The 12,344-nt window shown below is 43.6% G+C and overlaps 1 protein-coding gene across 1 annotated transcript in view; it reads right to left on the bottom strand.

Moving 5' to 3' along the window:
- LOC126335843 (dynein axonemal heavy chain 8-like) overlaps positions 1 to 12,344 on the bottom strand; it is a gene marked incomplete at its 5' end in the record, with an annotated part of 446,097 nt that overhangs the window by 322,102 nt on the left and 111,651 nt on the right. Inside the window, one exon of the mRNA XM_049999312.1 lies at positions 4,817 to 5,241. Coding sequence (XP_049855269.1) covers positions 4,817 to 5,241 — 425 coding nt within the window. The remainder of the gene's footprint in view (positions 1 to 4,816; positions 5,242 to 12,344) is intronic.

Raw genomic sequence — 12,344 nt, forward strand, 5'->3', positions numbered from 1 at the left:
GGAGAAGAGGCGCTTGTGGCACAACTTGAGTAGGAGAAGGGATAGATTGGTAGGACATGTTCTGAGACATCGAGGGATCAGCAATTTAGTATTGGAGGGCAGCGTGGAGGGTAAAAATCTTAGAGGGAGACCAAGAGATGAATGCCTTAAGATTTAGAAGGATGTAGGCTGCAGTAGGTATTGGGAGATGAAGAAGCTTGCACAGGACAGAGTAGCATGGAGAGCTGCATCAAACCAGTTGCCGGCCGGTGTGCCCGTGCGGTTCTAGGCGCTTCAGTCTGGAACCGCGTGACTGTTACGGTCGCAGGTTCGAATCATGCCTCGGGCATGGACGTGTGTGACGTCCTTAGGTTAGTTAGGTTTAGGTAGTTCTAAGATCCAGGGGACTGATGACCACAGATGTTAAGTCCCCTAGTGTTCAGAGCCATTTGAACCATTTCAAACCAGTCTCAGGACTGAAGACCACAACAACAACAACAACACGGAGTGATTCTCATTAACATTTAACAAACGCCAAAGCGACGTAGATGACGCTGAGACAAGTAATTTAACATAAGATTCATGGGGTCGCAAATGTCGGAAAATATCCGAAAGGTGGATGACGAATGTTGAACATGTGATGTCACCAAATGACGAAACCGCTGCACGTGCAGCAGTTGGGCTCGTCGAGTCTAACCTCGCCGGTAAGGGGGAGTATTGCTCATCGCTCCACTAGGTTACTCTTTCTTTAAAACACCTTTTTGTAAATACGATCTGTTGTGAACGTAGAAGTTACAAAATTATTGTCCTCGCTGTAACCAAGCAAAAGCCTTTCTTATTTTGAGTTTCTTTCCTTCTTCCTTTATTTTCCTATTTGCACACTTTATTTAGGAAACAAAACGTAGGTCATTTACAGGTACAGATGCAATCCGGAACTTATACTCACTTGTCAAGCAGTACACTAGTTTTTTATTGTATTGTACTTAGCAATAAACCAGCGGGGACGGCGATGATGATGATGATGACTGATTTGTGAGGCGCTCAACAGCGCGGTTATCAGCGCCCGTACAGATTTCCAACCTTTGCTCTGTCCAAACTCGCCACTTTCAGGAATGACGAAGAAATGATGAGGACAACACAAACACTCATTTATCAGAGTCAGATGGGAGGGGGTGGCCGGATGCCCTTCCTGCCGCCACCACATACCCCCTGGGGCGGAGTCAGTGTACACCAGCTGCCTGCGTCTAGTGTAAATCGTGAAATAGCATGCATGTGTTTCAAATGTCTGCGAGTAGTGTAACTGAGGCGGGACATGGGGACCAGCCCGTTATTCACCTAGGAGGATGTGGGAAACCGCCTGAAAACCACATCCAGGCTGGCCGGCACACCGTCCGTCGTCGTTTATCCGCCGGGCGGATTCGATCTGGGGCCGGTGCGCCTACCCGATTCCAGGAAGCAGGGCGTTAGCGCTCTGGGCTATCCTGGCGGGTAACTAGAGTCCTATACAACACTTATAAAGTACGGAAACATTATTTTGAACTTTTTTACATGCTCAGTAATTATTTTGTTGTATCTCCTTCATTTAAATAGTTATAATCATGTGTAATCAAATTACTCATTTGGAATTTCTTTGTACTAGAATGAATTAGTTTTTTTTGGTAAGGGGAGTAGAATAGATAGGATACAAGTAGGAACGCTGATCCAAGGTTGCACGAGGTCCGTAACACTGATGAAATGTGGAACACCCATTCAGGAATGTGTGAGCATCCTTTTCTCGGAAATATTACGAGAGGCGTGCAATAAGTAAACCAACACATTTTTCTCTCGGGCAATTTCGGTTGAAAGAACGGCTGTGGGAATTCGTGGAATATTCCGGCTTCAGCCCCTACAGTTTCATGAAGTTCCGACAGGTGGCGATGCTATACATAGCCTTTTAAAATTGCGTCTGCAACGGATGCGCTTTCCAAGCAGAGAGCTATCATCGTGTTTCTTTTGGCGGAAAACAAAAGCATCGCATATATTTACAAGCTCTTGTAGAACGTCTGCGGAGACCTGGCAGTGAAAAAAAGCGTGCTGAGTCGTCGGGCGAGGCGTCATGGCAACAAGGTCGCGCAAAGCTGCACGATTACCAGCGTGCCGACTAGCCGAAACATACAGTAGCTGTGGCTCCTACAACGTTGAAACGTGCGGACATTCTCATTCGACGTGATCGACGGATCACAATCAAATATATCGCTGCACAACTGGACCTCTCTGTTGGTAGTACTGGCACACTTGACCACCGACTGGGATTCTCAGTTTGTGTGCCCACTGGCTTTTGCGCCACCAAACAGAAGACCATAAAGAGCAAGGAAGGACCATTATTCGATCCCCCTCGTAGATATAGAAAACAAGAAATACGTTAAGAACTCTTCTATCAGGTTGTTGTCAGTATGTTGAACTGTGTGTAAGAGGTTCTACAGGGTGGTCCATAAGTGAAAAACAAATGGAGAAACGGAAATATAAAGCTAGGTAGGATGAGATGGAAGAAGAGAAAAATCTGTTTGGCTGTGTTAGCACCATGGCAGCAATTTTGGAAGCCACCATCTTTGATGCAACTCTTGATTTTGAAATGTATGCAGGTGTCATCTGACAACACAGTCAGATAGAGAACTACATGAGATAATTGTGTCTTTCTTTTGATGATAGTTTTATTCATTCTCGAGTTGTGACTGATCTTCCTTCCTTACATATGACGTGAGACCTGATGGCGTTAACACAGACCGAACGCACAGATCGTCCTGGTATCAGGATAGAGGGGCACCCGTGTGGTCGCAGAGGAGATCAAGCACCACCACAGATAGATTAGTCACTACCTAAAATGTGGCTTTGTCGCAGGAAAAAATATATTATCGTTACAGTGCAGAAGCTGTGTAAAAAAATCTATTTGAGAAGGCCGCACGGAGAATCACTATTGATGGGGAGGGGGGAGTCTTGTTTCTAGATCCAATTTGAGCTAGAAATATGGGGCAAAATTTTTTATGTATGCGGCCATTTGTATAGCCATTTAAACATCTGTCTTAGTTAACCTATGTTACAGTGTAGCAAATTTTGAATGACGAGCCGGAGCTGGTGCCCAGGTAAATTGTGCGGAACAATTAATTCCTTTTGCAAAAGATGTTAATTGGGCTGAAATTAATGCAGCGTTAATGGCATCATTTGTATGTGCACCGTTCAGATTTTACAAGCAAATACGTGCAAAAAAACACGATTTTCTGGAAGGTTTTTGAAGCGAGCCACTTTTGTACCTTAAATGTGTACGAATCTGTTCAAACTTTGCACTGAGATAGATAAGTGGATAAAGTCACAACAATATTTTTGTATCCACAAATCTTTATCCGTTGTCGCGAAACGTTGGTGTAAAGTCGAGCTAAATGTAGCACGTAGAATTCATTAATAGGTGAATTGAATTAAGGGAAGGAGCGGATATGTCAAGGCTCAAAATGGCTCTGAGTACTATGGGACTTAACATCTGTGGTCACCAGTCCCCTAGAACTTAGAACTACTTAAACCTAACTAACCTAAGGACATCACACACATCCATGCCCGAAGCAGGATTCGAACCTGCGGCCGTAGCAGTCACGCGGTTCCGGACTGAGCGCCTAGAACCGCTAGACCACCGCGGCCGACTATGTCAAGGTGTTTTGATTTAAACGTCTTTTGGTGTAAGCTAAATGTAGCACGTAGAAATCATTATTACGTGAATTGAATTAGGGGAAGGAGCGGATATGTCAAGATGTATTGATTTAAAAGTCTCTGAAGATGCAGGATGAATCCCTTCTTTTACATCCCTAATTATGTTCAGGACATATTCGCCTTTTTGTGCTGTGATAGGAACATTTTTCATTCTGGTAACTATACAGAAAAAACTGGACGATTGAAAACGGATAAATCGCCATTAACCACTATTCTGGCATCTTACAATAAAAGTCAGAACTCTGTACTCACCGCATCTCTCTATCTGATTCAGGTGTCACATGACCCTCTTTCCGTTTCAAAATTACGAGCTGAATCCAAGAAAGTGGCTTATAAAATGTTCAACGCCTTGGTTATTAATGGCGTGTGACGAGGGCCTTCCGGCGGGTAGACCGCTCGCCTGGTGCAAGTCTTTCGGTTTGACGCCACTTCGGTGACTTGCTCGTCGGGAGGATGAAATGATGATGATTAGGACAACACAACACCCAGTCCCTGAGCGGGGAAAATCTCCGACCCAGCCGAGAATCGAACCCGCGCCCTTAGGATTGACAGTCTGTCGCGCTGACAATTTTTTTTTTTTTTTTTTGTAATCCCATTTTGTTCGTTATAGTTCGTTGCTATTGTTCGTGGCGGACGTCGCCTGATGCCCACTGAAGTTCATTATTGTTCCATTCACTCAGTCTTTTTATTACAGAGTGCAGCTAGCCCTCTGAACGAACACGCTGAGCTACCGTGCCGGCAAAGAAACAGGAAGCAAAATTGATACGTATGGGTTCAAATGGCTCTGAGCACTATGAGACTTAACATCTGAGATCATCCGTCCCCTAGAACTTAGAACTACTTAAACCTAACTAACCTAAGAACATCACACAACATCCAGTCATCACGAGGCAGAGAAAATCCCTGATCACGCCGGGAATCGAACCAGGGAAGACCACTCAGCTACCGGGGGCGGACAACACGTTGGTAAAATAGTATCACAGCTGTCCTCTATCTCCAGTTGCATACTCCTTGACTTTAAGTTTCTGATAAACGACCCGTTTCCATTTGAGGACTGTGTGGACAGACCACTTTGTAGAGTGGGTACCACAGGGCGACGCACCTCCTGGTCGAAGGTCGTGACGCCCTGGAGCAGCTCCTGCAGGAAGGGGTGCTGCACCTCGACGAGCAGCTGCTGCACCTGGTTGGCGCTGAGCTGCAGGTTGTTGAAGGCGTAGCGCAGCGAGTCCGCGCGCTCGGCGTCCTCGCGCGGCACGTCCACGCCGTAGTGCTCGAACGTGGCGTACACCTCCTCGACGGGCCCGATGGCCATGTCCAGCCGCAGGAAGTTCTGGCGCACCGCCTCCAGGCACGCCATGGCCACGCGCACGTCGTCCAGGTCCTTCACCTTGCGCTGCAGCACGCTCGACTTCTCCTTGATGAACTCCATCATCTCCGCCAGCTTGGCGCGGTAAGCCAGGCTCAGGTACTTGCCCAACAGGATCTTCCACGCCATCGATTCCTTCAGCAGCGCCTCCTTGAATTTGTCTGTGTCGAAGCATATTCACACACTGTTATTGCAAATCACATCGTTTCTACAGAAGGTGCAGAATATTTGAATAAACTCGATCGTAAAGGAGAAGTTACGTGATAGCCATTCTGACACCTCCAGAATAAAGCTGGTCATTAAAACTGGCACACCAAGAAGGATTGGGAAGAACGAAATCGTGCTTATTGTAACAATAAAGTTTATTTCCGTCAATGTTCGAATAAGTTGTTTAATACTGTAAGACGTGTATATTTTTATTGTCAAACCACAATTTATGAAACTTGATTATATTTTATTAATAGGATTAAGTAGGAAAAATTAATATTTGTCATGTTGGAAATAATTGTGGTAGCAGGGAATGTCTGCACCAAAGTATTCTTGGCAAGAGAGGCCGCACATTGATATAATTTTAAAAAGGGATAGAGAGACAGCGTATGGATACATTTTTAAGAAAAGAGCGGGAAAGACCGCGCATTGATACATTTTGTAATGGTAGCAGAGATTGTCTGCCCCAGAAAGCATTGTTGGCAGGAGATACTGCACTTTAGCGTTCGTAGGAAGTCAGTACTAAGCGTGATGTGAAGCGAGTCAGTAGCAGGTCTGAAGCGAGAGGTTGAGACGGCGGTGTGCCTGCCAGCCACTAGCTATGACTTACAAGAGATTGTAAACAGATGTACAGCCACATCAGCTAACTATTATCAAATGAGGAATTAATATTATTGAATAAATTTTTTGATAAACTCAAGGCTACTGAATGTATGTTGGCGCAATGCTAGTTGTAAGATTATTGTAAAAAGGAAGTCCCATTTGAACGTATGTAAAATCATTTCATTCAGAATATAATTGATTTTTGCCAGCAATATTGCATTACTGATTATAATCCATCCCAAAAACCATCAATGTAAAACTTTGAAACATTTTATTGTTGTCAAGAAAAAGTTTAACTATGAATTACGTAACGTTAGTCAAATTAATTAAAGAATAACGTCAGCTTTACTATTGAAGAACACCGTCAGCTTTCGTAATGAATACAGCCACTTATTATGACAGCCCACCAGCAGCTAATAAAGTATAGTAAAACAGAGTAAGTATATTCATGTAGCAGTTCGATGTAGCAGTCAGATGGCGATCCAGTAACGGTATAAAAAGGTAAGGAACAGTTTTGCGTTATTGCAGATAACGACTGAGGGCCACGACGACGACACATTTTATGTTTCGTCGAAATAATCAGAAAATCACTTTTAATAAGCAGCAATTAAATTTGTATGCGAAGATTGAGAAAGAGAATTAATTTCAAAGGGAAGATTTCATTTGTTATTATTAAGCAAGAGATAGAAATCCTAAGGGAAGGTTTCATAGGTAATTGTAAAAGGGAAGGTTGCGTAACAAAAGAGATATAGAGGAGACGGGAAGGTTTCAATACCTATAACAATTTTGAACGACTAGTCAGTATTAGTAGCATATAAATATTTCACAGACATAACGGGGCAGAAGGTGCTACGCTTCAGAACATGCTAGCGGCCACGAATCAATTATAGGCTATTGCTAATAACTAATTATACCCTCACGGATAGCCGTGCACGTTAAAGAATCGGAATGGGCTGAAAACTCTAAGCCAGCACGGTAGCTCAGCGTGTTCGGTCAGAGGGTTAGCTGCCCTTTGTAATAAGAAAACTGAGTGAACGGATCAATGATGAACTTGAACAGGTGTCATGGGACGCCCGCACCGAACAAATGCAACGAACAATAAGGAACAGAATGAGATTAGAATAAAAAAAAGCGCGACGTAGGGAATTGGGGATGTGCGGCAGCCATGGATCGAATCAGTCCGGCTGATTAAGGGGAGCTTTACTATCTTTGGCCCGAAAAAAAGCTTGTTTTTTGAGAATTCTTTTCTCTGGATGTGTTATAGATATCAATGTCAAATTTGATCAAAATGTTTATTGATATTTTCTCTACAAACTAGAACTTTTTCGACCAGAAGTGTCGAAGAGCAAAAGTGGAAGTGCCGTCGGAACGAAACAAAATTTCGATGTAGACCTCCACGCACGGTATGTCACAGGTCAGCCGGCTCGTCTGAAATCAAAACTGAGTTGACGTTAGCGAAGTATGTAAGATTCTTTAGGAGTTGTACCTCGCTTAAGTTATTTGGGACATAGGAAACAAAATGGTGGCCATTTGAAAGAAATAGCGTTTTTTCATCGATTTTTCGAATTCGTCGGCCAAGTAAAAATATTTATATTTGATGGTTCAGAATAAAAGTGGTACAACTCCTAGACAATTTAGTTAGCTTCTTCGGAAACAAAGAATCATGCCAATCGGTTCAGTGCCGGCCGCGGTGACCAAGCGGTTCTAGGCGCTTCAGTCCGGAACCGCGCGACTGCTACGGTCGCAGGTTCAAATCCTGTCTCGGGCATGGATGTGTGTGATGTCCTTAGGTTAGTTAGGTTTAAGTAGTTCTAAGTTCTAGGGGACTGATGACCTTTGCAGCTAAGTTCCATAGTGCTCAGAGCCATTTGAACCAATCGGTTCAGTAAATTTGAAGCTTCCATACCGCGCGATAAAAGAAAGTCATTTCGTGAAAAACGAGTTTGAAGTTTTGATTACCTATTACATATTACCTGAGTTTGACACTTTGACAGAGCACTGAAAGACCTGAGTCGAAACAAGGCCCCCTGAGTAGACAACATTCCATTAGAACTACTGACAGCCTTGGGAAAGCCATCCCTGACAATATCTACCGTCTGGTGAGTAAGATGTATGAGACAGGCGAAATACCCTCAGACTTCAAGAAGAATATAATAATTCCAATCCCAAAGAAAGCAGGTGTTGACAGATGTGAAAATTACCGAACTATCAGTTTAATAAGTCACACCTGAAAAATACTGAAGCGAATTCTTTACAGACGAATGGTAAAACTAGTAGAAGCCGACCTCGGGGAAGATCAGTTTGGATTCCGTAGAAATGTTGGAACGCGTGAGGCAATACTGACCCTACAACTTATCTTAAAAGAAAGATTAAGGAAAGTCAAACCTACATTCCTAGCATTTGTAGACTTAGAGAAAGCTTTTGACAATGTTGATTGGAATGCTATCTTTCAAGTTCTGAAGGCAGCAGGGGTAAAATACAGGGAGCGAAAGCTATTTACAATTTGTACAGAAACCAGATGGCAGTTATGAGAGTCGAGGGACATGAAAGGGAAGCAGTGGTTGGAAAGGGAGTGAGACAGGGTTGTAGCCTATCACCGATGTCATTCAATCTGTATATTGAGCAAGCAATAAAGGAAACAAAAGAAAAGTTGGGAGTAGGTATTAAAATACATGGAGAAGAACTAAAAACTTTGAGGTTCGCCGATGACATTGTAATTCTGTCAGAGACAGCAATGGACTTGGAAGAGCAGCTGAACGGAATGGACAGTGTCTTGAAAGGAGGGTATAAGATTAACATCAACAAAAGCAAAACGAGGATAATGGAATGTAGTCGAATTAAATCTTGTGATGCTGAGGGAATTAGATTAGGAAATGAGACACTTAAAGTAGTAAAGGAGTTTTGCTATTTGGGGAGTAAAATAACTGATGATGGTCGAAGTAGAGAGGATATAAAATGTAGATTGGCAATGGCAAGGAAAGCGTTTTTGAAGAAGAGAAATTTGTTAACATCGAGTATAGATTTAAGTGTCAGGAAGTCGTTTTTGAAATTATTTGTATTGAGTGTAGTCATGTATGGAAGTGAAACATGGACGATAAATAGTTTGGACAAGAAATAGAAGCTTTCGAAATGTGGTGCTACAGAAGAATGCTGAAGATTAGATGGGTAGATCACATAACTAATGAGGAAGTATTGAATAGGATTGGGGAGAAGAGAAGTTTGTGGCACAACTTGACCAGAAGAAGGGATCGGTTGGTAGGACATGTTCTGAGGCATCAAGGGCTCACCAATTTAGTACTGGAGGGCAGCGTGGTGGGTAAAAATCGTAGAGGGAGACCAAGAGATGAATACACTAAGCAGATTCAGAAGGGTGTAGGCTGCAGTAGGTACTGGGAGATGAAAAAGCTTGCACAGGATAGAGTAGCATGGAGAGCTACATCAAACCAGTCTCAGGACTGAAGACCACAACAACAAAAGCATATCTGTAATATTATTCAACTTACGTTCAATCTGCTATTTCGGGTCTATAAACTAGCCCTTGCTCATAGAGGGCGTTCTGCTTGATCTGGGCAATCCTGTGCTGCTCCAGAGCCGCTCGTACGGCCGGTGACAAGCAGTTTTCGGCCGCTTGAATCTGGTTGTCGCCCGAATGCTAGGCGAACTGCGTCGAATGGAGTGCCAGGGTGACGTCCATCGTTGTCACGGTCTTAAGAATTGCTGAATACATTTCGTTGAAGCTGCTCACTGCCAGGAAAGTCGCAATCTCCACAGTATGCGCACCAGAATGCAAATGCTTGGGGGCTAACTTCCAAACACACGCGTTCAAACTTTCATTTGGATTTTGTGTGTTTCCTCCCAGCCACCGGTACAATAACTCGTCTTCCGAAAGAAAAAAACTGTTGCGCGAAGAAGGCCGATTTCAGATAGGTGCATTTTTTGTTCAACATCGAATAACAAACATTTCCGTTCCGTATTCGGAAAAACCGTTTCATGGCTGGAGTCTAAACTCTTTCATGGATCCAAAATTGCTATTTAAAAAAACACGATTTTTAGAACCAAAAGATAGTAAACCTCCCCTTAACGACGACGGCCTGTTTGTTGGCCAGCCTTTATGAAATTTTAAGGCAATTTCCAACATCTCACTTGGCGACTACCAGGCTGGTACCCATTTTTCGCTTCACTTACACAATTGGCAAACATTTGCAAAACTTTCGCTCACTTTCAACTATACGCACACATTTGGGGTACACATGTATTCCACCCCAGGGCTAACAGGTTGGCGATAGGAAGGGCATCCGGCCACACCTTACACTAATCATATCAAATTCGTTAACAACCATGCTCACCTTGCATCAATGCGGGACAAAGGCACAAGAAAAGGAAGAAGCAGATAATGGCTAATCAACAAAAACCGATACAAGTATTAAACAATTTATTTGAGCGCTGATTGAAATAAAGATTATAATTAAAAATAAAATACTCACTGATGTTCTTCGCTATGAGGGGCATTCTATAAGTAATTCAACACATTTTCTTTTGCGAAAGCACGTCGCTTTTATTAAGGATTCTAACACATCATGTTATTCCCCACTCTTTTGGCTACAAAATCCTATTTTTCAACATAATCTCTGTCCAATGCACGGCTTTACGGCACGTTGCCTGGAGGGCACGTATGCTTGCACAGTACCACTCTACTGATCGACGTCGGAGCCAACGTCTTGCTGCCTCAGTAACCTCCCCATCATCCAAGTACTGTTTCCCGTGGAGAGCATCGGTCATTAGGCCAAACACATTGGTCTTTATGGACTTCTGTTATGCGGTGAAGAACCCAACGAATACGCACCTTTGAGTATCCCAACTGGTGGTCGGATGTGTCAGCACTACCAACAGATATGTCCTGTTGAACAGCGGGTGACCGGACAGGTCTGCGCGACCTTGTTACGATGATGACAGATGCCTCGCCCAAAGACTCGCCGTGCTTTTGTACAATTACAAGTCTCCGTAGACATCAATATCTGCGATGCTCTTGTTTTCCGCCAAAATAAACTCAATGACAGATCTGCTTGAACCTACCTCCACTATAGACGCCATTTTGAGGGCTACATATAGCCCCACTACATATCAGACCTTTGTTAAACTGTAGGAGATGAAGAGGGAATATTCCACAACAAATTCCGCAGTTTTCAACAAAAACTGGCCGAGAATAAACTGTTGGATTACTAATAGAACGCCCCTACTAGCAACTTTGTAAATACGCAGGTTACTTATAGTGCATACACAGCACACTGCGATGGTTACACGTTTAAATTCGTAGTGGTGGGTATACACAGAGTGCGAAATTTAGCACACTGGTCTGTCAACTTTGGAAGCAACGATGTCTGTAAGCCAAACGACCTCGATTGAACTTAAACTTGGATGAAAATAAGGTTATGCCAAATGGTTCAAATGACTCTGAGCACTATGGGACTTAACATCTGAGGTCATCAGTCCCCTAGAACTTAGAACTACTTAAACCTAACTAACCCAAGGACATCACACACACATCCATGCCCGAGGCAGGATTCGAACCTGCGACCGTAGTGGTCACGCGGTTCCAGACTGAAGCGCCTAGAACCACTCGGCCACACTGGCCGGCAAAGTTATGCCATTCCATGTTGCTTCAACTCTATGCCAGAGTGCATGAATCTTAATGGAAGATGATCGGTGACGTGGCAGTCTCTCAGAAAATCCATGGCCAGTTTTAACTAAATTGGAATCCGTTGGATCATGGGAGATTGTTTTTAATGGGTTAGAGATTCGGAAAACGTGGTAGTCATGGCAACAATGGAGCACCTCTTCTGTCGCGCTAGATCAGGACAGCATAGAGAAACATCTTGTCTTCCTTACTCTTACTGAAAGATAACGCCACGGAAACGTCGAATACACGTCTTTAGAAAGCCAGAAATAAAGTGATTGTATCTAGAATACTGGATATGCATACCAGAGGTGATCGTGCTGTGTATCCAATGTCATGCCACAAAATCGCGTCAAGTGATAGATAAGTAAGACAACGACGAATGCAGTCTGGCAGCGTCGTTCCCCTTGGAGCCTCCACACACGGATACGTCCATTGTGATGCAAGCAGAAGCAGGACTCATCTCAAAAGACGATGCGGTATCTCTCTTATATCCACTGGTGTTGTAGGTGCCTTTCTCTGCTGCTGCGTCAAGGGAAGCGACAACAGTGGTCGCAGTTCTACAGTCTACGGTGCTCCAGACATCGTCGCACTATCCCTGTGGAAACCGTCTTGTCCCAAACGAGCTCATTTTCTAATTCAAAGAAAATGATGTGACAATACGATCTTCTATGGTGGAGCGACAAGTACGAGTAGTACACTTCCTGCCAGTTTGACATTTGTTGCACGTCGCCTTTTTGGTCTTGCAGTTTTAATAGCCAGCGGTGTAATTTGGCATGA

This window comes from Schistocerca gregaria, chromosome 2 (genome assembly GCF_023897955.1).
Source record: "Schistocerca gregaria isolate iqSchGreg1 chromosome 2, iqSchGreg1.2, whole genome shotgun sequence".
Taxonomy (NCBI): Eukaryota; Metazoa; Arthropoda; class Insecta; order Orthoptera; family Acrididae; genus Schistocerca; species Schistocerca gregaria.